The sequence below is a fragment of the Eurosta solidaginis genome, chromosome 2, assembly GCF_040869045.1.
Source record: "Eurosta solidaginis isolate ZX-2024a chromosome 2, ASM4086904v1, whole genome shotgun sequence".
Taxonomy (NCBI): Eukaryota; Metazoa; Arthropoda; class Insecta; order Diptera; family Tephritidae; genus Eurosta; species Eurosta solidaginis.
The window spans coordinates 296,693,917-296,721,816 of record NC_090320.1 but is presented as its reverse complement, the minus strand read 5'-3'; the positions used below and the strand labels follow the sequence as shown (position 1 = coordinate 296,721,816).

Below are 27,900 nucleotides of genomic sequence, written 5' to 3'. Positions count from 1 at the left end.
CGAGAGTAGCAATTGCGTCTTTGATTGTGCGTAATCGTGGTTGTAATCTGAGAATTATTCTCTAGAGTTTAGACAGTAAGGGATAGCTTTTATCTCACTGATATGTGATAGTGATAGTAAAAAATCTTGTCGTTTCTTAAAAATGGCGGGAACGGCAATTTCTTGTAAAGTTGACAAAGATCAGATAATCGTTACGTTTGTCACGTGGCTTGAAAAATCACAGAAAAGCACTGCAACTTTTTATAGCCGCTTTACTTGTACAAGGGTATTATAATTTTGATTGGATAACGGTTGGTTGTACAGGTATAAAGGAATCGAGATAGTTATAGACTTCCATATATCAAAATCATCAGTATCGAAAAAAAAATTGATTGAGCCATGTCCGTCCGTCCGTCTGCCCGTTAACAAGATAACTTGAGTAAATATTGAGATATCTTCACCAAATTTGGTACACGAGCTTATCTGGACCCAGAATAGATTGGTATTGAAAACTAGCGAAATCGGGTCATAACCACGCCCACTTTTTATATATATAACATTTTGGAAAACACAAAATACCTGATTATTTATTAAATAATACACCTAGAATGTTGAGGTTTGACGTGTGGACTTATATTGAGACTCTTGATTAGAATTAAAAAAAAATGTAAATCGGCGTGGCACCGCCCACTTGTGATACAATCAATTTTACAAATATTAGTAATCATAAATCAAAAATCGATAATAGGGAATGCTTTGAAGAAAAATTAACGAAATCGGTCAAGGACCACGCCCACTTTTATATAAAAGATTTTTAAAAGGGACGTGGACGGATAAAATATGCTACATCTTTGCAAAAAAGAGTATTTTATCAATAGAATTTTACTTTCTAAATTGAATTATAACATTAAATTGGAAAACACTAAAATCTCTGAAAATGGGTGTGGCACCACCACCTTTTTTGTCTAAGCAATTTTGAATGTTTCGGGAGCCATAACTCGAAAAAAAATTTACATATCGTGACAAAATTGAGTAAAAATATTTTCTGTATAACAGGAAATATTTCTACTAAAAACGGATAAAATTGGTTAAGGACCACGCCCACTTTTATATAAATTACTTTAAGAAGGGTTGTTGGCAAAAATAATCGAAAATAGTTTTGCACAAATCGTATTTTTATTGTTCTCTTATACCTTTATTTTAAAATAAACAGTAGCAAAATCCTCATATCTGAAGGAAAATTGCATTTTAACCCGCTCAAGGTCATTGGTGTTAACCTCTGTATCTTTTTGCTTCTTTTAAACGAAAATTAGGTCAGAATAGAACCATATGTATATGGGGTATTCCATCCCATTTCGACCAATTTTGAACCCGACACCTTTAGAATTGGCTGAAAGTTTTTCTTCTTTTTCTAGCTTACGAAAGACGTTTTTCAGAATTTTTTCAAAGTTTTTCATCCAACTCAAAAAAAGTTAGGAATTAAAAAAAAAAACGGTGTTTTTTTCAAAATGCTATAAACTTTTTCAAAAATTGACCGTTTGGGATCTTTCTTTTTTTAAATTTGTTTTTAAATGTATTTTTCGGAAAAAATACAAACAAATTTTTTAAGTTTTTTTTTACAATTAAATAAAAAAAAAATCGGCCCACTCCGGGATTACTGGGGATGATTGCAGAATTGATTGAAGTTTTTTATGAGAAAAAAAAAAATGGCGAAATTCGAAAAATCTCGAAAAACTGAAAAATTACAACAAAAAAAAAAAATTTTTTTAATTTTTTTGTATTTTTTCCGAAAAGTACATTTAAAAGCAAATTTAAAAAAAAAAGATCCCAAACGGTCAATTTATGAAAAAGTTATAGCATTTTGAAAACAAAAACGGTGTTTTTTTTTAAATTCATAACTTTTTTTGAGTTGGATGAAAAAATTTTAAAAAATTCCGAAAAACGTCTTTCGTAAGCTAGAAAAAGAAGAACAACTTTCAGCCAATTCTGAAGGTGTCGGGTTCAGAATTGGTCGAAATGGGATGGAATACCCCATATGTATTATTGCGCAGCCTTGTAACACTATTAAGGACACAAAAGAAACAACAACAGCATTTAAAGTGTACAGCTGGGTATGTAATGTTATGTTTCAACCGAACTTAGACTTCCTTACTTGTTTATAGCTCACTTATTGTGACGAATATGATTTTTGTCTCGATCGTAAACATCGGAGTTCACAATCGTGCTTACCAATAATGACAGAAATAATTACACCTCTCGTCATGGAAGTTCAATCAGCTTAAAAATAAATTATTCGGTTATTTTTGATGCGTAAATGTGGTAGGAGATGGCGAATCATGCTGCGACTCAAAGCACTTAGTTACAGCGCAAAGCACAGGTTCATTAATGCGCGTTGTTGCTGCTATTACGAAAGCTGTTTTTGGAAAAGTGATAGCTGCCATTTGTGAACGAGATTGTGAAAGAGACTTAAATGTGGTCACAATCTGTCAGCCACAGCAATTCACTTGAAGAAAGCGCTTAATATAACTGTGGTCTTTCAGTCGCTGTGCCAAAGTCACGGATACAAGCGACATTTGAGAGACACGTGATCTGTGATAGTGAAATATCACTGGCAGTGAATTTATCTGATGCGATGATACAAATCTCGCATTCACAATCATGCTTACAAGTAATCACAAACATAGACGCAATTACACCCCTTGTCCCAATAGAACAATTAGCTTGGACAAAGTGATTCATTAATTTGTGATGTAACAAAGTATTATTAGTTATCACAGTAAGCTGTGACTGCATGCGCTTATTTGCAGCGCAAGTTTTAGATTCATCGATTCATAATTAAGCAGCTGTGACGCTCTGTGGTTGTGAAAGAAACGTAGATGCTATAACAGTCTGTCAGCTACAGTGATTTACTTAAAAAATTAGCTTTATTTTAACGTAATACATACCTCAATCACTGTGACAAAATGCACATCGATAAATGTTTATTAACTGTATTAAGTTAAATAGATCCATACATTTTCAGGAAATAACGTGATTAGGGACTCTGGAATCTCAGTCGGATAGCTGTGATTGGCGCTGCTATTAGCGGTGTGATAGCGAGATGCAGCTACAGACTAGGTATGTTTGAAGAAATCACTGTGCTGTATGTGATTTTTCATTCGATGTGGCGGAATCATAGGTACACGAATATTGTCTGGACATTATAATCTTTGTTTTTTTTTTCGAGCCACTTCTGTAAGCATTCGCATCGACATACTTACTGATGCAAGACCGCAAACAAATTTATTCAAGATGCTACTTTAAGCTCTACGAAAAATGCAAGCGGGTGCCTCAAAATTGAACATAAATGTTCAAAGCTTGTGTTTCACACTAATAAGTCAAATAATTCACGTACAAATATTGTTTTGTTGTTTGTCTTGTCTTTTGGTATGATAAGTCACATGTTTGCCTTCAATTGTGTACGGAATCGTATAAACAAGTTTTGGAATAAAGAGACGCGGTCATCAAATGAGTTGTATTTCTCTTTTATCTTTAGTATTGTTTATGGTGTTTTCCTTTTTAAGCTGAATGTTTATATTCTGTAAATGAAAAACATATTAATTGACTATTTTAATTTTTTCACCTTTTCGTAAATTATTTAAAAAAATACTCTTCTTTATATTCAAGTAGTTATGTATTTAAATAAAAAATTTAATTAAATTTTAATTGGTAATATTTCTTTCTTCCCTTTCCAGGTAAGCGAACAACATTTTATTGCAGTTAGCGTGTAGCCAATAATGCATGCATATAGAAATTTACTAATTCAGTAAGTAATAGTTTAAATATATTAACTTTAATAACAAAGGCGCGAATTGAATTCTAAAGAAATTTATAGAGATCTCCTCTTAATATTTCTAAGGATCTTCAAAAGTGCAGTGTCAAGCCAACTACAGTTTATTGTTGAAAAAGTTTTATTAAGTTCGTAGATGTGTCGGTAATTCAACTTAGGATATCCAATTAAGTCAAGCAGTCTTTCCACTACATCACAAGCTAGTTCTCCTTAATGACTGTTACAGTTTTTGCAAATCATTTTTTCGAGCTGTGGGCGCTAGTTTCAAAAAATTTTGACTTCGGGCAGGTTTTTCAAAAATAGATTTCAAGCTTTTTGTATATGTTGATCAACTGCGCCATTCCTTTGTAAAATATGCATAATTTAGCTTCCAGTAGGTTAGTAGAGATAGGATGTGTGACATCAAAACGGGGTTTTCATAGCTGCCTTAATAACATGGATAACAACCATCATAGTATGTGTCCACCTAATTATTTTGTTGGTTGCTGTGCTGCCCGTCAAGAGAGGTATTGCGTACTAAAACACTTACAAGGTAGATACTTCTTTTCAAGAATATTAACCACGGTAGATTAGCCGTAGGAGGTTTTTAAAGCGACCTTCAGCTTACACTTTTCCAGCTGCCAGGCGAAATAAAGCTCGAGCATTTAACATTTAATGCAGATAAAGTAAATATGATAATTTTGTCTTATTTATTCCATTTTGGATTTGAACTATAAGTCAGAGTCCTGCTGCGATCTAAGAGAGCAGCTCTTTCAGAACTCTTTTAGCTTTGTTTCACCGCCGCACCCTCCAGGGTGATTTTTCTCTACCGCTGGTTGGTCTCTTTCTCAAAGTTTTGGAGCAGTAAGTCTCCTTTGCTTGACAAGAATTCGATACGTTCCGGCATCAGCCTCTTCTGTTGGTTCTGGTTCTGGACCAACTGTCTCGAAAATGGTATTTTGCCCAACCTTCGTGTTCTAAATTTCTCAACTTTTCTGAAGTAGGGTGATAATTCACTCAGAAGTCGATATATGAAGCTACCATTGTACGCTTTTAATCTCGCAATAGTTATAACTTTCATTAACATGAAATATTATATAAACTTTGGACCGATATTTGTAACGTTGAGAAATATAGAAGATAGACTCACCATTATGTATACCGAATTGATCAGGGCGACGAACTGAGTTGATATAGTCATGTCCTTCTGTCCGTCCGTCTTTCTGTTTGAACGCAAACCAGTCCCACAAATTTTGAGATATCTCAATGAAATTTGGAACAAGGATGTATTTTTGTATTATATCAGATATTTGGCGGATCCGGTAGGATCGGACCACTAAAACATATATCTCCCATACAACCGATCGTTCAGATATCATGATGAAATTTGGCAGGAACGTTACTCCTATTACTATATGTACGCTTAATAAAAATTAGCAAAATCGGAGAAGGACCACGCCCAAAAAATTTTAACAAAAAATTTAATATCTTTACAGTATATAAGTAAATTATGTCAACATTCAACTCCAGTAATGATATGGTGCAACAAAATACAAAAATAAAAGAAAATTTCAAAATGGGCGTGGCTCCGCCCTTTTTCATTTAATTTGTCTAGGATACTTTTAACGCCATAAGTCGAACAAAAATTAACCAATACTTTTGAAATTTGGTGGGGCATAGATTTTATGACGTTAAATGTTTTCTGTGAAAATGGGCGAAATCGGTTGATGCCACGACCAGTTTTTATACACAGTCGTTCGTCTGTCCTTCCGCATGGCCGTTAACACGATAACTTGAGCAAAAATCGACATATCTTTACTGAACTTAGTTCACGTGCTTACTTGAACTCACTTTATCTTGGTATGAAAAATGAACGAAATCCGATTATGACCACGCCCACTTTTTCGATATCGAAAATTACGAAAAATGAAAAAATGCCATAATTCTATACCAAATACGAAAAAAAGGATGAAACATGGTAAGGTGATTGGATTGTTTTATTGACGCGAAATATAACTTTAGAAAAAACGTTATAAAATGGTTGTGACACCTACCATATTAAGTAGAAGAAAATGAAAAAGTTCTGCAGGGCGAAATAAAAAACCCTTAAAATCTTGGCAGATATTACATATATAAATAAATTAGCAGTATCCAACAGATGATGTTCTGGGTCACCCTGGTCCACATTTTGGTCGATATCTGGAAAACGCCTTCACATATACAACTACCACCACTCCCTTTTAAAACTCTCATTAATACCTTTAATTTTATACCCATATCGTACAAACGCATTCTAGAGTCAACCCTGATCCACCTTTATGGCTATATCCCTAAATGGCGTCCACCTATAGAACTATGGCCCACTCCCTCATAAAATACTCTTTATTACCTTTCATTTGATACACATGTCATATAAACACATTCCAGGGTTTCCCTCGGTTCATTTTCCTACATGGTTATTTTCCCTTGTGTTGTCACCATAGCTCTCAACTGAGTATGTAATGTTCGGTTGCACCCGAACTTAACCTTCCTTACTTGTTTATTTTATATTTATCTTAAAAATCGTTTAGGTATGTGCATCTGTTCACTATATATTTATTATCTTATTCATCCGATTATTTGGAGATTACGAACGGCATAAGACTATTGTTCAGCCCCATTCATAAAAGGTATGAAGTCTTCGGCACAGCCGAAGACGGTCCCGCCTTACTTGTTTTTATTTAAAACATGACTCAAAACCTATTGACTTCATATTTTTTCTGCAACGAAGAATATTTAGGGCCTCATTCTCTATTACGAAACGAACGATCGTTTCGCGTCAGAGACGAATCGCTAGTATATTTGCACTATGCCAAATGATGGCAACATATCATTACAGATTTACTTTCGCCTTTCTGTTCGACATAAAGTAAGAAACGTAAGAGTCGAACGAAAATGTTAGATAATATCATTGCTAGACGAAATCGTTTGGAGGAGAATCGTTCGTCTGAACTATCGTTCACAATACAGAATGAAGCCCTTCGTTTGAAATGAAGAACGTTAAATTTTATTTGGAAAAGATTTCGTTTGGTTTAAAAGAAAACAGTTTCATTTGATTTGAAAAAAAAAATAAATAAATAAAGATCACATGACTTGAAAAAAGTTTAAATTGAGTTTGACAAAGTTTCATTTGATTACAAAAAAATCCATTTGATTTGAAAAAAGTTTGGCTTAAATGAAAACAGCTTCATATGATTTGAAAAAAAAAAATCATTTGACTTGAAAGAAGTTTCGTTTGACTTTGAAAATTTCATTTGACTTTGAAAAAGTTTTATTTGATTTGAAAAAAAAAATTCACTGTTTCACTTGATTTTAAAAAATATTCAACGGTTTTAAAAAAGATTTAAAAAGTTTCATCTGAGGTAAAAACAGTTTCATTTGAAATGTTAAAAGTTTAATTTTATTTGAAAAAATTTCATATTATTTGAAAAATGCTTCATTTGTTTTCAAACAAGTTTTATTTGTTTTGAAACAATTTTCAAATGTGCTGAAATAAGTTTCATTTGAAGTGAAAACAATTGCATGTGATTGGAAAAAGTTTCATTTGTTATGGAAAAAGTTTCATTTGTTATGGAAAAAGTTTCATTCGATTTGAATAAAGTTTAATTTTACTTGAAAAAAGCTTCATTTTACTTGAAAAAAGCTTCATTTGAAATGAAAAAAAGTTCATTTGAAATGAAAAAAAAACGTTCATTTGAAAGTTTCATTTGGAATGAGTAAATTTTCATTTGAAATAAAAAAGTTTAATTTGATTTGAAAACAGTTTCATAGGACCAGAAAATGCTAAAGAAGTGCTCATAAAAAATTTTGCAACAATGTTTTTCAAAGCTATTTATTTTCCATTTTGTAACCTTTTTCACACACCCCACTATTTGCATAACAACTTCACATAAATAATCAGAATTTCATATTCACTAAGAAGCTTTTGAATATGATGAAAACCCTTTCTTCACACACTGAAAGAAAAAGACTGGTCAAATCAACCGAAATATGGGTTAATTCAACCGAAATTTCTGTCAATTTTTCTCCATCGCAACAATATGTTGAATCAACTGCGCACAAATCGTTGATTCGTAATTGACCCTTTTAGTAGTCAAATGAACAAAAAAAGTTGTTGCGACAGCTTTGTACGAAAGTACCTATGTTGCGACATTTTCAAGGCAGATGAGTTTTCACTGAGATCTTTTCATGGCAGAAATACACTCGGAGTGCTTGCCGAACAGTGCCGAGGGGCGACCCCGCTTAGGACAATTTTCTTCTAATTGAAAAACCATATTTCTAAAATTTTTTATATTGCTTTGCCAGGGGTGTGAACCCAGGGTTTCGGTGTGGTAGGCGGAGCACGCTACAATCACACCACGGCGGCCGCCATATAAATTCGTAAATATGTGCATACATATTACACAGCATACATAAGTACAAAGTAGAGAGCGCAGTGAGCGTAAAATTCTCTTTGAAATTTGCACATGTACTGACTGTTGATCGCTGTTGAAATGACCAGTGAGATCAGTTGTGTTAATAAAAAAATCAGTTAGCTTGATTAGGAATCTTTTACAGCATTTTGTTAATTTAAGAGCGACAATTTCTCTTCTGTTGAAGTGACTAAACTAATTTGTTCGCTTGGCAAAGAACTCGGTCGAATTAACCATAATTCGATCAATTTTACCAAATCTCCGTTAACTCAAGAAGGACCATTGCTTTCAATGCAGTTGTAATTTTTTTTATTTGTTTAATGGAACACTGATCAACATTTTGCTAAACTATTATATCTTAGCGTGCTTTAAAAACAGAGAATCAGTGAAGTGTGATTGAAACATAAAATTTAATGAATCCATTAAGAAGTTTGATTAAAATATAAACAAAACTACACTCCAAAGCTAACTGTTGTAAGAAAAGCACTGCATACAAGTTTTCCTTTGAAATTGTTTGCTAATTTTTCACGCTTTTTCCTTTTTTTTTTTTTTTGCTTCTGAACACACAGAAACAAAGTCAAAATAACCTCAAAATTGTCTTAATTCACCAATTAAAGCATTAATCGTAATAATGCTTTAACTCCTTTTATAATGAGTTTTGCATGTATTTTACATTTAGCATAACAATAGTGAATATTGTGAACAAATTTCCGCATTTTAGCATTTATGTTGATTGGCATTTTCATTGGTATGTTCAAGAATCAAAGTTTTTGTTTTAACTGATTTACTACTGTATGTTAATTTAGTTGGCGATTGCGCATGCGCCGGCAAAATAGTCGTATTGTGTTGCAGCCGCTTGAAACAAAAGACTTAAGCAAGCAACTTGCTAACTGCTTGACGTCCAACGCTTAACACATAATATGCTAAAGTACATTTATTAAGCTGTAGAGTCGGTATGGTGCGCATTGCAATTGAACTTTAATTGAATTTATTATAACAGCTGATGCAAATATTGGAGGCGGTATTACAATGAACTCGTGCTATGTTTTGTATGTTTAGATATATCACTGCTTATGTTTTCGTTTGTTCTGTGGTTCTGTATGAAGCCAGCAGCCAACTTAACTGGTTTTCGCTACTTCGAGTTGTATAAATTTTATTAACTATGTATTCGCGACTTTTACTGTTAATTTTATTTGTTTAAATACCAGTTATGTGAGATTTGATATGCATGTAGTTTTTGTTTTTGTATATGATATTGGTGCAAAGTCTATTATTTGATTTTAATCAATTAAGTACTGCAAAACAAAAAGACTGATATTTAAACCTGTGATAAATAGAGTTTAACAAAAAAGAACAAGTGAAACTTCTTTCTTATTTCAAGTTTGAGCTAGAAGTTCATAAGCGCATACAAATTTGTTTAAGTTTAAAAAGGTATAATCCTAACAAAACGAAAGTTGTTTTTAAAATACTACTCAGCCGAATGTGGAGACGACTTTAAATTTTTGTACTTCTATTACTAAAGCTATTCAATAGAAATAAAAGCTAGGTAGTAGATGAAGTATGCTTAATTTTTCTACTCAAACTCGAAAAATTTTAGGCAAAAAAGTTTTACATGAAAGTTTTATGTGGAATGACCACTTCGAAATATGCCAATTCCATGTTTAAAGTTTTTCCATTCCAACAGTATTATTTTTTGTTGGTTGTTTTTAGTAAGTCTTTTATAAGAAAAATGTCTACATCTAATTCTAAATTTTTCTTTGTTTAATGCGCTTCCAAGAGTGATCCTTCGTTTTCAATTTGACAGTAAATTAAAACCTTTCTAAGTTACTAAATACACTAGACAAGTGAATTATAAAAACCGAATTCACATGGGCTGCTATTCCATCCTACAAGGAGCCCACGCCGTGTAATTTTTTTTAATAAAGAGATGAGATTTGAGTTTTCTACGCGAATGCTTATATTGAGCTGTGTGCCTATTGGAAAGCTTACGTAAAATGCATGGTATTACGAGCAATTCTTTCATCTCTGATTCTCTCTTATACTTGAAAAATATCATTTTCAGGGCAAATAAGTAAACTTGTTTTCAAATCAAATAAAACTTTGTTCAATAAAAATTAAACCTTTCTCAAGCCAGATGATTCTTTTTACAACTATTTTTAAATCAAATATTAAAACGAAACATTTTAAAATTAAATTAATTTTTTTTTCCAATCAAATTAAACTTCTTATAGTCAGCGTGCTTTGCACACAGAGTATATTAACTTTGATTGGATAACAGTTGGTTGTACAGGTATAAAGGAATCGAGGTAGATATAGACTTCCATATATCAAAATCAGCAGTATCGAAAAAAATTTGATTGAGCCATGTCCGTCCGTCCTTCGCCCGTCCGTCTGTCCGTAAATACGATAACTTGAGTAAATTTTGAGGTATCTTGATGAAATTTGGTATGTAGGTTCATGGGCACTCATCTCAGATCGCTATTTAAAATGAACGATATCGGACTATAACCACGTCCACTTTTTCGATATCGAAAATTTTGAAAAACCGAAAAAATGCTATAATTCATTTCCAAAGACGGATAAAGTGATGAAACCTGGTAGGTGGGTTGAACTTATGGCGCAGAATGGAAAACTAGTAAGATTTTGGACAATGGGCGTGGCACCGCCTACTTTTAAAAGAAGGTAATTTAAAAGTTTTGCAAGCTGTAATTTGGCAGTCGTTGAAGATATCATGATGAAATTTGACAGGAAAGTTACTACTATTACTATATATGTGGTAAATAAAAATTAGCACAATGAGATGAAGAACACGCCCACTTAAAAAAAAATTTTTTTTAAAGTCAAATTTAAACAAAAAATTGAATATCTTTACTGTATATAAGTAAATTATGCCAACATTCAACTCCAGTAACGATATGGTGCAACAAAATACAAAAATAAAAGATCATTGCAAAATGGGCGTGGCTCAGACCTTTTTAATTTAGTTTGTCTAGAATACTTTTAATGCCATAAGTTGAACAAAAATTTACCAATCCTTGTGAAATTTGGTAGGGGCATAGACTATATAGCGATAACAGTTTTCTGTTTGAAAATGAGCGAAATCGGTTGAAGCCACGCCTAGTTTTTATACACAGTTGACCGTCTGTCCTTCCGCTCGGCCGTTAACACGTTAACTTGAGCAAAAACCGATATATCTTAACTTTGTCCACATACATACCTGAACTATCTTTATCTTGGTATAAAAATGGCCGAAATCCGACTATAGCCACGGCCACTTTTTCGATATCGAAAATTACGAAAAACAAAAAAATGCCATAATTCTATACCAAATACGAAAAAACGGATAAAACATGGTAATTGGATTGGTTTATTGACGCAAAATATAACTTTAGAAAAAACTTTGTAAAATGGGTGTTACACCTACCATATTACGTAGAAGAAAATGAAAAAGTTCTGCAGAGCGAAATCAAAAGCCCTTGAAATCTTGACAGGAATACTATTTGTGGTATTACATATATAAATGAATTAGCGGTACCCGACAGATGATGTTCTGGGTCACCCTGGCCTACATTTTGGTCGATATCTCGAAAACGCCTTCCATATACAACTAAGGGCCACTGCCTTTTAAAACCCTCATTAATACCTTTAATTTGATACCCATATCGTACAAACACGTTATAGAGTCACGCCTGGTCCACCTTTATGGCGTTATCTCGAAAAGGCGTCCACCTATAGAACTAAGGCCCTCTCCCTTTTAACACCTTCCATTTGATACCTATATCGTACATACGCATTCTTGGGTCACCTCTGGTCCACCTTTATGGGGATAACTGGAAAAGGCGTCCACCTATAGAACTAAGGCCCACTCCCTTTTAAAATACTTATTAACACCTTTCATTTGATACCCATATCGTACAAACACATTCTAGAGTCACCCCTGGTCCACCTTTATTCCGATATCCCGAACAGGCGTCCACCTATAGAACTAAGGCCAACTCCCTTTTAAAATACTTATTAACACCTTTCATTTGATACCCATATAGTGCAAACACATTATAGAGTCACCCTGGTCCACCTTTATGGCGATATTTCGAAAAGGCGTCCACCTATAGAACTAAGGCCCACTCCTTTTTAAGATGCTCATTAACACTTTTCATTTGATTCCCATATCGTACAAACAAATTCTATAGTCACACCTGGTCCACCTTTATTCCGATATCCCGAAATGGCGTCCACCTATAGAACTATGGTCCACCTCCTTTTAAAATACTCGCTAATACCTTCCATTTGATACCCATGTCATTCAAACACATTCCAGGGTTACCCTAGGTTCATTGTCCTACATAATGGTTTCCCTTATTTTGTCTCCAAAGCTCTCAGCAGAGTATGTAATGTTCAGTTACACCCGAACTTAGCCTTCCTTACTTGTTAAGTTTCAAATTTACCTTTTTTCATTTCGAATGAATATTTTTACAAACCAAATAAAGCTTTTTAAGTTCCAAGTGGAGCTTTTTTCAATTCAAAAGGATTTTTTATTAATCGAAACAGCTGTCGCCTTTTACTTTTACTTTACTCTTAATTAAGGTGTCCTTGGGTCAGATGTGCAGAATCCTGGTGAACTAAAAGTTTGGTTTCGTTGATTCTTGTCAAATAATGCAAATTTTTTACTACTTTTCCCCAATCTTTCGCATTCTTCCTGCAAGCATTAAAGAGTTCCTATGTTTTGATGAACATCGAATATCCTGCGTTCAAATCCCGGGAAAAGCATCAACAAAATGTGGAGACAGGTCTTTTCATTAAGAAACAAGTTTTTCCATGCGTGTGTATTTCTGTCATAAAAAGCTTCTCAGAGTCGGAATAAACCTGTAGATCCCGTTCCGCCAATTTTTAGGAGAAAATTAAAATATAGCACGACACTAATTGGAAGAGAAGCTCGGCTCGAAATCTCTTCGGCGGATATCGCGTCTTGTATTTATTTATTTGTTTATGTGCCAAATCTTAAAAACCTCAACTGAGTACCAGGACAATTCTTATAAAATGACTCTGTCCTCTGGGCGAATACGAAAAGTTTTCTAGAACCTACCTTAATAGCTGACGCGAGATCTCTCAACTCTGGAGCTCCTAGTAGCTCAATCCCTGACCTGGCATTCGCAGGACAAGAACACAGGACGAACTACCTTCGCCACCAGAAGGAGTTACTATCGTTTCGTATGCCGATGACTGCACAATAATGGCCACAGACCCAGGCGCACAGATCGATGAGCTTTGTAACCGAATAAACAACTACCTCCCTGATATCTCCAGATTTTTCACCTCGCTAAACCTGACAACGTCACCAACCAAATAATCGGCGACCTTATTTACAACATGGACGTGCCGCATGTCGACTATATTGAACATCCAAGTCCATGGCAGTACGCTACCGACTGTCTGACACCCGAAAATCTTGTTGTTAAAATCAAGAGCCGTAATAAAATCCTCAAATCTCTACAGGCAGCACTTGGCGTAAAGACTAAGAAACGCTCGTTACCACTTATTAAGCAATTGGCCGGCCGATTGAATGCCACGCGTCCCCGATATGGTCGGCAAGCCCAAAGGTTACTCACTGGAAGAAAAAACAGGCCTGCCAAAATACTGCCCTCAGAGCCGTTACGCGTTGTCTTCTTATGTCCCCAGAACACCACCTACACAATGAGGCGGGATAACTCACCACTAGGGAGAGAAATGAAATGGTGAACAAACACTTTCTGTTGAATAGACAGAAACCTGGGCATCCCAACAAACATCTGACTGATGAGGCTACCCCTCCCAGGGGCTTACATGGTCATCTCCGGCACCTGGAAATACAGCCGTATGAAGCAAAAAAGCACAAGCAGATCCTCAATGATATCCGAAAGCAGGTGTTCGACCTCTATGTCAGAAATTGCCTGCGAATGGACTTCTTAAAGAAAAATACCCAGAAATTATAGAAGAGGGACGCACTCTCCCTAGGGAAAAGCGTGTCACTCTAGCTCAACTTCGATCTCGGTACTGTAACGGCTTAAATTCTTACATATTCAGATTCAACCCCGAAAAACGAAATCTATACCCTCCTTGCAAGGTGTCCCACCATCTCTTCAATTGTCATGTGGAACAAACACCCCTCTCACTATGGTCCACCCCTGTTGCAACTGCAAGTTTCCTTGTACTCCCGTAGAGGACATTGATGAAAATTTGTGCTCGGTCGCACCTATTGGATGGAGCGAAGCACTGCTACAATAACAACAACGCACTCAACCGTTTCTACTAGGGTTCCGTTAGTTCAACTAAAATTTCGCCGTTAAGAGTTTTTACAAATTCCCGCCGGCTTCAGATTCCTAGGTATCACCTCCAATGCTGTTTGTGTCTTCTATAGTAACAAATGCAGAGTAAACTGTTTCTGCTGAATATCAATATTTGACAACTTTATGCTGCGCCTTGGAAAAGGAAGAGACCTTGGCAACATTCCATCATTTAAAAATTTATTTTAGTTGCTTTACCAAATTTCTCACTGCCTTCTAAATTTATTATGCTCAATACAGCCAGTGAACTAGTTTACGGCGATAACTATCTTGTGATAATTTATAAAGCTTATCTGATTTAAAATTCGACATCAACAGCCTTGACTGCAAAACTATTCATAATTCGAATTAAGCCACGCTCTAAAACTTGTTTCCAAATATAAATATACAGGGTGATTTTAAATTAATTTATATAATTTTAGTAGTTTAGAATGTTAGGCGAGTTAATTTGTTACTTCGAAGATAATGAGAGAGGAGCATATGCTGTTGTTAAGGTCGAAATACCTAGAACATCCCAGCTTTCGGAAAAGCATGAGTGTTGACAACTTCGAAACAAAACCATATTTTACAAAATCTTCAATAAAACAGCTCTCGAACTTGGTGATATCAACATTTATTTTTATTTTCTACACCTGGGTATATGAATTCCGTAAATTTTTAAATACTTACATAACAGCACATAAATCATCGCATTAATACCACCATTCTGGGCAACTGTGTCACTGTTAACCGCAACAAATATTTACCCTGAGTTCAATCAATTTCGTAACACCACGCACAACAAATCAATTTAGATTTTTGTGATTGCTTAAAAAAAATATAGAAAATATAAATTGAGCTTAAAAACAAAAACAAATTAGCGCCAATGTTAACATCTCATATATTGAAAAAAAAGTAATTCAAATCAAGAAATTGTTACTAATTTTTTTAGTAAACTTTTTTTTATACTTTTTTGCTAAGTACAATGTTTCTATTGATTTTATCGTTGTTGATCTGTTGACAAACTGCAATGTAAGTGCATACTTACATAATAAATGACAAGCCGTCGAGAAGCCAAAGTAATAATGAGTTTATTTAATGATTTGGGAAAAATTTAAACAAACGTTACATCAGGACGGACAAGGCGACAGCTGTTTCGACTATACCTTGTAAATCTCTTCAAAGCATTTTCTCCCGGGAGTGGGATTTGAACCTGCACTCCTACGATGGTTGAAATGTTACAAACGTATTCAGCCAATTCATGCCTTAGTTGTTGTAAACCTTATCCTAATTGCCTTCTTTGCATATTTTTCTTTATTCACAGTCCATACTTCGTATGGCATTATGTGGTAAAGTTATGTGTTGGTAAGGCGGTTTCAAAGAAACTTGGTGTTGTTGCTATTTGTTCTATTGTAGTATTTGGGTGGGGCCGTGTGTAGAAGTCCACGAAAGTGGGGAAAGCTTCTGACCGCCATTCACTGGGAATGGCCAGGCCGATTCTTTTGCATGCGGTTCAAGCAGCTCACCACTGCCGGTCGCTTGCGGCCAAGTATCCTCTGGGTGAGCTAATGTGAGAAGGCGACAACCTGGCTAATCCACTATGACATAATCGGTTTAAGGGCTAGCCGGGGGAGATCTCATCGGCAGCGTCTGTACACCTCTAGGTGCGGCTGCAAGCGGGCGTCTGTCTTGGAGCAAGCGGCTCGCTATATAAACGTGCCAAGTAATATTTTCATCCCCGCTGAGCGGGTTGTGCGCTAGGCTTGGGACCCGCCACGTAAAACCATACTCCAATGAAATATAACAACAAGCCTCGGATAAATATACTCTCTATTAATGACGACCATGGCAAACGTTTGAAGGACAATGAATTGAGGGCATGCACCTAGAACGTCCGCTCCCTGAATGGGATTGGTGCAGATGCCCGGCTGGTTGATGTCCTCGTCAAAGCAAAATCTGACATCACCGCCATCCAAGAAATGCGTTGGACGAAGCAAGGAAGAAATAAGATTAAAAATTGTGACATATATTGGGGTGGCCATACGAATAAGCGCAGTTTCGGCGTCGGATTCGTGGTGGGAGAGAGACTTTGTCGCCAAGTGCTGGCGTTCACGCCTGCGGACGAGCGTTTCGCCGCTATCCGAATAAAAGCAAAATTTTTTAATATATCATTGATCTGCGCCCATGCGCCGACAGAGGAGAAAGACGATGAGGTGAAAGACACTTTTTATGAACAATTGGAACGCACATACGAGCGCTGCCCCCGTCATGATATAAAAGTCGTTGTTGGCGACTTTAACGCCAGGGTGGGCAAAGAAGATGTTTTTGGCCCTACAGTAGGAAAGTTCAGCCTACACAATGAAACTTCTCCTAACGGACTGAGGCTGATTGGCTTTGCCGGTGCTCGAAACATGGTCATATCCAGCACGAGGTTCATGCATAAAAAGATACATCAAGCTACATGGCTGTCTCCTGATCGAAATACTCGCAATCAGATCGATCACGTTGTGATAGACGGACGGCATGCCTCCAGTGTTTTAGATGTGCGCACGATCCGAGGACCTAACATCGACTCGGACCATTATCTCGTTGCAGCCAAAATATGCATCCGCCTCAACGCGGCTAGAACCAAGGAACAAAAAACACAAGGAAAGCTAGACGTCGAAAAGCTTCAATCAAAATAGAATGCCAATGATTTCGCAACTCGACTCTCACACCTGCTCTCTGAGAGCACAACTCATTCAGAAGGAATACAGGAGCAGTGGGAGCATATCTCCAAAGCACTTCGTACTGCCGCCGAGGAAAAAATTGGTTACCGGCGGCCACGAAAAAACAACTGGTACGATGAAGAATGCCGCGTTGCAACCGAAAGAAAAGACGCTGCCTACATGGCTACATTAAAAGCGAGCGCGACAAGAGGAGTGTGTGAACGCTATCGTGAGTTGAAAAAGGGAAGCGAGCCACCTTTTCAGGAAGAAAAAAGCAGAAGCAGAAAGGCGTGAGTGCGAGGAGCTTGAGCTGCTAGCCACCAGGAATAGCGCCCGAAAATTCTACCAAAAAATACGGCGACAGACGGAAGGTTTTAAGACCGGGGCAAACTCCTGTAGGAATGAAAAAGGCGACCTTGTAACTGATGTCCAGAGAGTGCTTAGATTATGGAGGGAATACTTCTCTGCTCTCCTAAATGGAGGCAGCAATTCACCGCGCAGAGATGAAGAACCCGATCCCGCAAATGATGATGATGGAATATATGTCCCCCCGCCGATTATGACGAAGTTAGAATAGCAATAACCAGATTGAAAAACAACAATGCCGTGGGCGCTGATGGATTGCCTGCGGAGCTATTCAAGTTCGGCGGCGAGGAGTTGGTAAGGCGCATGCAGCAGCTTCTTTGCAAAATATGGGCGGACGAGTGCATGGCCGACGGTTGGAATCTAAGTGTTCTTTGCCCAGTCCACAAGAAGGGGATACTGCAAAATGCACCAACTATCGTGGAATCAGCCTTCTTAGTATCGCATATAAGGTTCTTTCAAGTGTATTGTGCGAAAGATTGAAGCCCACCGTGAACCGGCTGATTGGACCTTATGAGTGCGGCTTCAGACCTGGTAAATCTACCATCGACCAGATTTTCACAATGCGCCAAATCTTGGAAAAAACCCGTGAAAAGAGAATCGACACACATCACCTCTTCGTCGACTTTAAAGCCGCCTTCGACAGCATGAATTTGGTTTCCCCGCAAAACTTATACGGCTGTGCAAAATGACGTTGAGCAACACCATCAGCTCAGTCAGAATTGGGAAGGACCTCTCCGAGCCGTTCGAAATTAAACGAAGTTTCAGACAGGGTGACCTCCTATCGTGCGATTTCTTTAATTTGATGCTGGAGAAAATTATACTAGCTGCAGAACTTAACCGCACTGGAACAATATACTATAAAAGCGTGCAATTACTGGCATATGCTGATGACATTGATATCATCGGCACCCGCGCTGTTAGTTCTGCTTACTCCAGACTGGAAAAAGAAGCGGTAGAGATGGGTTTGATGGTGAACGAGGACAAAACGAAGTACCTGCTGTCATCGAGCAAAGAGTCAGTGCATATGCGCCTGGGCAACGACGCTACTGTTGGCAGCCATAATTTCGAGATAGTAAAAGACTTCGTTTATTTGGGAACCAGCATCAACACTAGCAACAACATCAGCACTGAAACCCAGCGAAGAATCAATCTTGCCAATAAATGCTACTTTGGACTAGGTAGGCAATTGAAAAGTAAAGTCCTCTCTCGTCGAACGAAAATCATACTCTACAAGTCACTTATCGTACCCGTCCTGCTATATGGGGCAGAAGCATAGACCATGACAACAGCAGATGAAGCGGATTTGCCCCCAGCGGGTAAGGGGTAAGAATATACCCGCGGTAGGTATGTCTGTCGTAAGAGGCGACTAAAATACCAGATTCAAGGGGTGTGTAGCGCAACCCTTCAGGTTTCCAGCGCAATATATAGCTTCTCCAAACCTAATTGTCAACCTCACCTATCCGCGGCGAATCCTGTTTCACTAACATACGAGGCTCTGGCGACCCCAAGCTCCTCATGGAACTTAGGGGTGGGGAAGGAGGGGATAGCCTGAAGGTTTAATGTGGCTACATAAATCGTTCCCGAGATGGTCGGGCTAGCACCTTAATGGTGCTGTGGTACCGGAGCGTACCGGATCTGTATCCGGCAAATGACCATCACATTGATAACACTCCCCAAAGCCTTCGGGGAGCAACCTTATCGCTACAACAACAACAACAACATGAAGCGGATTTGGGAGTGTTCGAGAGAAAAGTTCTTCGAAAGGTTTATGGACCTCTACGCGTTGGCGATGGCGAGTACCGAAGAAGATTTAATGATGAGCTGTACGAGCTAACGCAGACATCAACATATTCCAGCGAATTAAAACGCAGCGGCTGCGCTGGCTAGGCCATGTTATGCGAATGAAAGATGATGCTCCGGCCAAGAAAGTGTTTCTATCGGAACCCGCCTATGGAAGCAGAGGTAGAGGGCGATCCCCACTCCGTTGGAAGGACCAGGTTGAAAACGATTTAAACTCCCTTGGCGTGACCAATTGGCGCCGGTTGGCGGAGCGAAGGAGCGACTGGCGCGCCTTTTTGAACGGCCATAACCGTTTAGACGGTTAAGCGCCAATTAAGTAAGTAAGTATTCTTTCACAGAAATACGTAAGTTACCTTCAGATTTGTTTTACGTGAGCAATATCCACCTGCGTCCCCATATCACCAATGCTGTTGTAGCGTTTTATATAATAATGCTTCCGAGTAATGTTTAAACTTTTTTTACTTTTATTCAAAATTTTATTTAAAGTGTAAAGTATACAATTATTGAACTTCTCGAAATTTTTGTGCATCTTTTTCAGCTGCCAAATTATAATGGCCGAGCCACTCACGCGCCGGGTTGCATTCGCCCGTGCGGGCGTGTTCGGTAAACTAGTACATACATCAGCTGATATATGTTTGATGTGGTGAGTTGCGCTTAGGGTGTCGTTACACTATTTATAGAACTACAACGAATTAACCAATGTTGTCTACTTGTATAAGTTTTATGCGTGGTTTACCCCGTGATAAGGTTTAGAGCAACAAAGGCATGACGTGGCTGAATGCGTTTGTAACATTTCAACCATCGTAGGAGTGCGGGTTCAAATCCCACTTGCGGGAGAAAAGATTTTGAAGAGATTTACAAGGTATAATCGAAACAGCTGTCGCCTTGTCCGTCTGATGTCACGTTGTTTAAATTTTCGTAAATCATTGAATAAATTACAAAATAAAAAATTTCTTCAAATAAATGTTTTCATACATTTAAAGCGATAGGGGTAGTCCTAGCTTTTCTTCCAGTTTTCGTCGTGCTCCTCTTGATTTATCCTAAAAATTGGCGATACGGGACTTACATATTTTTGCCGACTCCGAACGGCATCTGCAAGGCAGATGAGTTTTCACTGAGAGCTTTTCATGGCAAAAATATACTCGGAGTGCTTGACAGACATTGCCGAGGGGCGACCCCGCTTAGAGAAGTTTTATTCTAATTGAAAAACTTTTTTCTAAAATTTTGATGTTGCTTTGCCCGTGGCGTGAACCCACAATCTTCGGTGTGGATGGCGGAGCACGCTACCATCACACCACGGCGGCGGCGGCAATTTGGTTTAACTCGAAATTATTTCAGAGTATTTTGAGTATTCTTTTAGATTCATTACAGTAATTTCTTAGGACCATTCGCAGGCAATTTGGTCACATTTCGGAATTATTTTTGAATATTTTTAATTCCAATTTGGAAGAATTTCAGTGTGATTTTCTTGTTTGAGTTGGTGGAATTTTTAGACTGTTTAGAAACACAAAATTTCAAAATCATATTTTATATCACCAACACAAAAAGGTATTTATGGAATTTTTGTTTAGTTTATTTCGGAAACTATAAACTTACATATGTATGTACATCTTATTAACTACCAACTACTTATTAACACCACTTTTTATTTTCAACTTGATACTTTATCTAATGAATATTCAATGTAGAAATATCTCACACCGCCGTCACCACCTTTAGTTTTCATTTAAAAGACGCTTATTTATCTTACATTATAGCAAGCATTTAGAAAATTTCACAAAAAACCGGTTGTATCATCTTTATAGCTGATGATATTAGATAAACAAACTCACTATGTTTTCTAAAGAAAAATACCAAGATTGACAAATGTATTCAACGTACAAATGTTAGAATTCGATAGAAAAAAAATATTAACAAAATAGCATGCGCTACTAAGCGTTACTGTTGGGTTTTTTACCATAAACGCTAGATATGTGTTTTTCAAATCTAATGACCATTCAAGCAAGCCAGACAAGGAGTTTTTGTAATTCAATTAATCTTTTGTATCTTCCTCTTGTCCTTTCCTTTTCACCAATTTTTCCCGCTTAACTATTTTCTCTTTTTTTCATTTCTCAGCTTTTTCCCTTAATATTGTTCTATAATAACACACTCCTCCTTTCCTCACACTCTTTCATATTATTATTTTTTCTATCTCTCGTCCTTTCAACTTTCTGTCTAACTCTCCCGTGCAGAGCTTAGCCACAATTTCTTCGAATTGATCGGCCTCCGGTGTATTTCCTTAAAGAAATTTTATTCATGAAAATCAGCACGACACGACGAAAAATGCATTCAAATTAGCGCTCAAAAACTTCAAAGCTCATCTCCAAATTTTATTGTATCCAAAAGTTGCCACTGTATCCGCCATTGTTGAAAATTTAGCTGACCAAAATTTGCCAGCACATTTTTATATATTTAAAGTCTTACCTCTGTAAAATATTTCCGCGAATTTAACTTTTCTCAGTAATTTTTTTGAGCATATTATTCCAAATTGTCTCTTAAGTTCGCTTTTAAAAACCTATATTAAATTTAGCTGTGAAATTTCATTAAGCTACGAACTCGCATTTGCCTCAAAACACCTATGACCTCGATTGTTAATTTTTTTTTTTTGGTCTAAATTTCTTCCTTTGCTTCGAGTTGACTGCACCATTATCATGTTGTTATTTAAGGAATAGTTTATCATAAACATATAGCAGTAACTAGCAAAACATAATTTTCTGGCACCAGCAATTGTACAAATAAAGTTTATTGAATTTTTTTAATTAAATAATTATTATTTTTTGCCTGAAATTCAATAATTATCCTCTTTAAAATTATGCTTTTTTTTTAAATGCTAATTAATGTGCTTACCAACTTTTTCATTTTTTTGAATTTTTGTTTCTTTTCTACCAAAATTGCTTTACACATTTGCCACTAAATAACCTCCACCCATTGGCATCGCTTTGACACCATTCAGCACCTGAGCCAAGGTAAGCTCATAGTGTTAAACGAAAACTTTTAGTGTTGCTATGAAAATTTGTTAGCTCAAACTAAAATATAATTATTTGCATAGCATTTACGTGCACCGAATTATATATTTAGATAGTTGTGTATACATATATGTATATATCTGTCTCTATATTTATATGAATATGTGCTTGTTTAAGTGCACTTTGTTTTTTTTGATTAGATAAAAAGCTTCCATGTTCAAAGGTTTTGTTTGTACTTACTAAATTTATTTCATCTAATACTATTTTTTAATTACCTTATCTCAAGTTGTTACTCATCTTGTGCTATTATCGGTAATTTATTATTGATTTCGTAAAAAATGTTTTAGCACTTGTACGTTCAAATATTTGTTGAGTAATTTATCAAAAGACTAAAGCAACGAACTCGGTGATTTATTGGTAGCAATTTGAGTGATGAATATATGTACTTCGTATAATGAAATTCAAAAAAAGAGCGCTGTTCAAAAATTTGTATACTGGAGTAATTACAATACATATACAAAATTATATGTAACTGAAACTTTTTCAAATTACAAAAAAAAAAAAATTTATTATTTTAAATGTTTAAAGAATTTAAGGAATAAATGTGCACATGATCGACCAAGCGGGAAAGGCGTGGGTTCAAGCGCAGGACTGAAAAGTGTCGAAGATTATGTGTAGGTCTTACAACCTTAGACTAACACAGTTGCTCCTATCATTGAACAGAGAGGACTGTGGACTCATGACGGGTATTCTGACTGGACACTGCCTTCTGGCGTCACATGCCTTTAAATTAGGCTTAGCCAATGATAGTAGATGTAGGAAGTGCGTGTTGGAAGAGGAAACGATCGAGCACGTTCTGTGCTCGTGCCCTGCACTTGCGAGGCTATGACTCCAGCTAATACAGCTGTCAGATCTAGAAGCAGCAAGTGGCGTAAGTCCTAGGAAGCTTCTGGTATTTGCCAAGAGGACGGAGTTATTTCATAACATGGGTTCTGGTTTTTGATAGGGGTTTTCAGTTTGGTCGTTAAAACAAACTTCTGGTAACACTGCGGATTTAACCAGTCTATGTGAGGTCCTCATGTACCGGCTAGTTCAACCTAACCTAAGGAATAAATATGGAATTAAACTCTTTCTCAGTGCTACAATAAATTTGATTCACACAGCATTTGGATGATTGAATTTCGAATTTTTCTCCATCTAAATACCATTTGATTACGTTTTATGACTAAATACTGAGTTATCATACAATTGCACAAAAGAAATAATCAAGGCTGAAAATTTTTGATGATCAAGAACTGAAAACCGCCTTTCGATCTCTTTTTGTAAAAATATTAAATAACGTTGAGATGTAGTTTTTAACATTTCATAAAAACGAACAAAAAGATTAATCAAATTTGTTTACTTTTAATGATCAAAAACTGGAAATATTTTTTAAATCACATTTTCGAATTAGTTTTAAATCAATTTATATATTAAGTGCAAAAAAATGGATAATAATTTTTCAATCAACCTTCTTAATCTTTTTTGATAACCTCTGTTGACTAAATAATGAATTTTTCACTTGTTAAAATTATACTTTTATTGAAAATCTAATTTTTTTCATACATATATACATATGTACATATATGTAATACTCCTATATTGCTAATAGAAAATATTCGCAATGTGTTTTGAATTCGAAATCAAAACTAGAGAGCCTATACAATTTTTGTGATTGTAGCACCATAAGTGTGACAAGACAATTGCGGTTCAAACAGCTTCCTTCTAGGTGTTTCGCTGATGAAATAAAATTATTGTGTGGTATTTAATTATATCTTAGATACGATGAAGAAAGGCATAATAATCATATATGATATGATGTGATTGAAAAATTTTCATGAATATGATCAGAAAATGACTGTAAAAAGCAATCAAATGTTACTCCAAAACAGGGAAAATTCAATCTTCCAATGATATCAAATAAGATAAAAGGATGAATCAAAAATATTCAAAAATATGAATCATTAATGATTATTCAAGAATAATCACTCGTGAGATACATTTTTCTCCCATCAGCATCATTTAATCACATTTTTTGATCAACATTTTCAAAAAATGCTGGCTGGGGAATATCATATCCTAGTGCCTTGGTTTAAAATTAAATTGGTTTCTCTTTGCATTTTCATATGAAATTCAGGCACTTGGAAGTGCTATGAAATTTTTTTTATATTGAAATTGTGAATTTGTTTCTGTACCTATTCTTCAGTGCAAAACAAAACCAAAGGTGCTATAAGTGTATAGGGGTTGGGCAGTTCTTACCAAAAAGCTTAAATTAAAAAAACAAAAAAAAAAAAAAAAACTAAAAATATGGGTTTCCATAATATCTTCTTTAGCACTTATATTTATGTAAACTTAAACGGGTGTGATGGTAGCGTGCTCCGCCTATCACACCGTATGCCCTGGGTTCAACTCCCGGGCAAAGCAACATCAAAATTTTAGAAATAAGATTTTTCAATTAGAAGAAAATTTTTCTAAGCGGGGTCGCCCCTCGGCAGTGTTTGGCAAGCACTCCGGGTGTATTTCTGCCATGAAAAGCTCTCAGTGAAAACTCATCTGCTTTGCAGATGCCGTTCGGAGTCGGCATAAAACATGTAGGTCCCGTCCGGCCAATTTGTAGGGAAAATCAAGAGGAGCACGACGCAGATTGGAAGAGAAGCTCGGCCTTAGATCTCTTCGGAGGTTATCGCGCCTTACATTTATTTATTTTTAAACGGGTTTTTAATATCAAAACTAAATATGGTTGTATCAATCATAATATTATTTGTTATACTTCTATTTTCTTTTATTATATGTTATATAAATTATAATCCGCGTCAAATAAGTTAATACACCAAATAAAAAATATTGTTAATTCCTTATCAATTAATAATATTATTGAAATAGGCAGCTCTTTATATACCTACGAACTTATAAGCATTTCAATTCCGATATCAAGTTATGTAATAAAAAAATTATTTAAAATTCAAAACTACAACAAAGCTATAACGAAATTTAACAAAGAACTCTTTAAACGTAGTTTGTTGATTTTTTTTGCAAATATTAAAATTACTCGTTGCTTTAAAATCCGGTACAGCAACATCGACTGAAGGTCATTAACAGCAGTAGCACATGGCAGCAACAATAAAAAATTTATACGGCTGGCGTCAGCGCAGTAAATAAATATTTTAAATATGTATGAGTATTTATTTAATGGATGGTGTGATGGTAGCATGCTCCGCCTACTACGCCGAATTCCCTGGATTCACACCACAGGCAAAGCAACATCAAAATTTTAGATATAAGGTTTTTTAATTAGAAGAAAATTTTTCTAAGCGGGGTCACCCCTCGGCAGTGTTTGGCAAGCACTCCGAGTGTATTTCTGCCATAAAAAGCTCTGAATGGAAACTCGTCTGCCTCGCAGATGTCGTCCAGAGTCGGCGTGAAACAAGTAGGGTACCTACCCGGCAATTTGTAAGAAGAATTAAAAAGGGGAACGACGCAAATTGGAAGAAAAGCTCGGCCTAAAATGACTTCGGAGGTTATCGCGTCTTACATTTATTTTTTATTTTTTAAAACTATTAATTGAATTAAATTTGTGAAATAAAGATTGCAGAGTCAACACTTTTTAGATAAGTATCAGATTCCATTTTTTTCGTACATGGTGATTCTAAAGAAACTTTTTTTTTTATAAATCCTTAAAATATTTTTCAGAGCACATTAAACATTTCTTAATAATTTATTTAATAATATGGGAAAAATTTAAACGACGTGACATCAGGACGGATAAGGCGACAGCAGTTTCGATTATACCTTGTAAATCTCTTCAAAGCTTTTTCTCCAGGGAGTGGGATTTAAACCCGTACTCCTACTATAGTTGAACATGTTAAAAACGCATTCAGCCACGTCATGCCTTAATTGTTGTAAAGTTCTTCTTAATTGCCTTCTTTTTGCATATTTTAATCTACCACACATTGCATACTTCTTTTTTCTTAATACACTTATAAAAACTGACTGCTTCTCCCAAATGCGCCAATGCAATTTATATTTTTTACAAAGTCTTTTCTCACTGATTTGAAGAGATACATATTAGTACATAAAGCTACTCATAACTTCAAAATTTCATATTATTGAGTTAGCTCTCTATTGATCTAAATGTGCAATATAACCGACAATGTTCTCATCTTCACAGTAAAAGGCATTATAATTTTTTCAATTGACAATTTATCACTGCACAATATTTCTTAATTATAATAATTTTTTACAACATTGTTTGCCTGACTCGTCCAATAGTAATTTGCTGTTAAGAAATGTAATTGTTTATAACAAATGGGTACGGTGATATGTTAATTAAGAAATCGATATGTTGAAATGATCTTTGGCAGAATAATTAATAACTGTTCAGTATAAATAACTATACATGCAAACATATAGCACAAGCAAAACAACAAATAATAGTAAGCGAGATAAGAAGTTGCATACAAAAGACTTAGAAAACAAACTTGAGACTTTTTTTTTAACATGCGACGACTTAAATTTTTGATTGCTATTTATGTTCTATACTAAACCTTGATTTTAGTCTAATCTTCCAAAAATAAATAAATAAAATAGTGTGCTTGATTTATGGCAATTCGATTCATATGTACACACTTATATCAATAAAAAAAATAAAATTACACTCGAATATGCATTCAAAATCCCATAGAAACTGACGCAGTGTGACAAAATTCAATGTACGTGCATTTAAAACATATAACTCAATTAAAACTTGAAATGTGCCAAAGAATACACCCAACGTCTAAACAAATGAATGTATAAATAAATTATCCTTGGGTCATAAGATATGCAAAAAACAAATTAAAATAAGCGCAACTATACATACAATTTTATTCTTAGAAGAATAATGATGATATAAATGCATATATGTATGTAAGTATGTAGGCAGAGTGCTTAACGCGAAAACTTGAACAACTTAAAAAGCTAAGAACATGAGCTTTGAATGATTTGCAAGCCTAAATAAGCACACACCCACACATACCCCTATGCGTGTAAATTAATATGTCACACAACGCTGCTAGATACAAATACACCATAATAACAAAAGTTTATTGGCACATGGTTAGATATAGCTGGGTGCCAAAAAACACCAACACGTTACTGGGGCATCGACTACTACACTTCTATCTCTATTGGGCTACATTTTCATTTATATTACACATTACATGTTACAGCAATTTCGGTTTTTATAGTTTTCATGTGTTTTTGCATGACAGTAATAATTACGTTGTAGTGTACGAATGACACAAATATTACACCAACAGGTTGCAGACATACCGGCTGAGGCGTCTTAAAATGGCTTCTAATTGTCTTTATAAAATATGAGTTTTCCTTCCTTTCTCTTATAAATGCGCAAATTATTTGACAACGTGATTATTCGGCTGCCTAGTGAATATTTTTTAACATATTTTG

The 27,900-nt window shown here is 35.7% G+C and overlaps 1 protein-coding gene across 4 annotated transcripts in view; it reads left to right on the top strand.

Annotated features, from left to right (window-relative positions):
• Positions 1-27,900, top strand: part of LOC137241257 (uncharacterized) — a 137,989-nt gene that overhangs the window by 39,818 nt on the left and 70,271 nt on the right. The window contains exon 1 of one of the 4 annotated variants that reach the window (XM_067768652.1): positions 3,719-3,784. The exons of the other annotated variants lie outside the window; for them this stretch is intronic. Within the exon in view, the coding sequence (XP_067624753.1) occupies positions 3,756-3,784 (29 nt within the window). The 5' untranslated portion in view covers positions 3,719-3,755. Of the gene's footprint in view, positions 1-3,718; positions 3,785-27,900 lie in introns of those variants that run through there. 4 annotated transcript variants of the gene reach the window in all.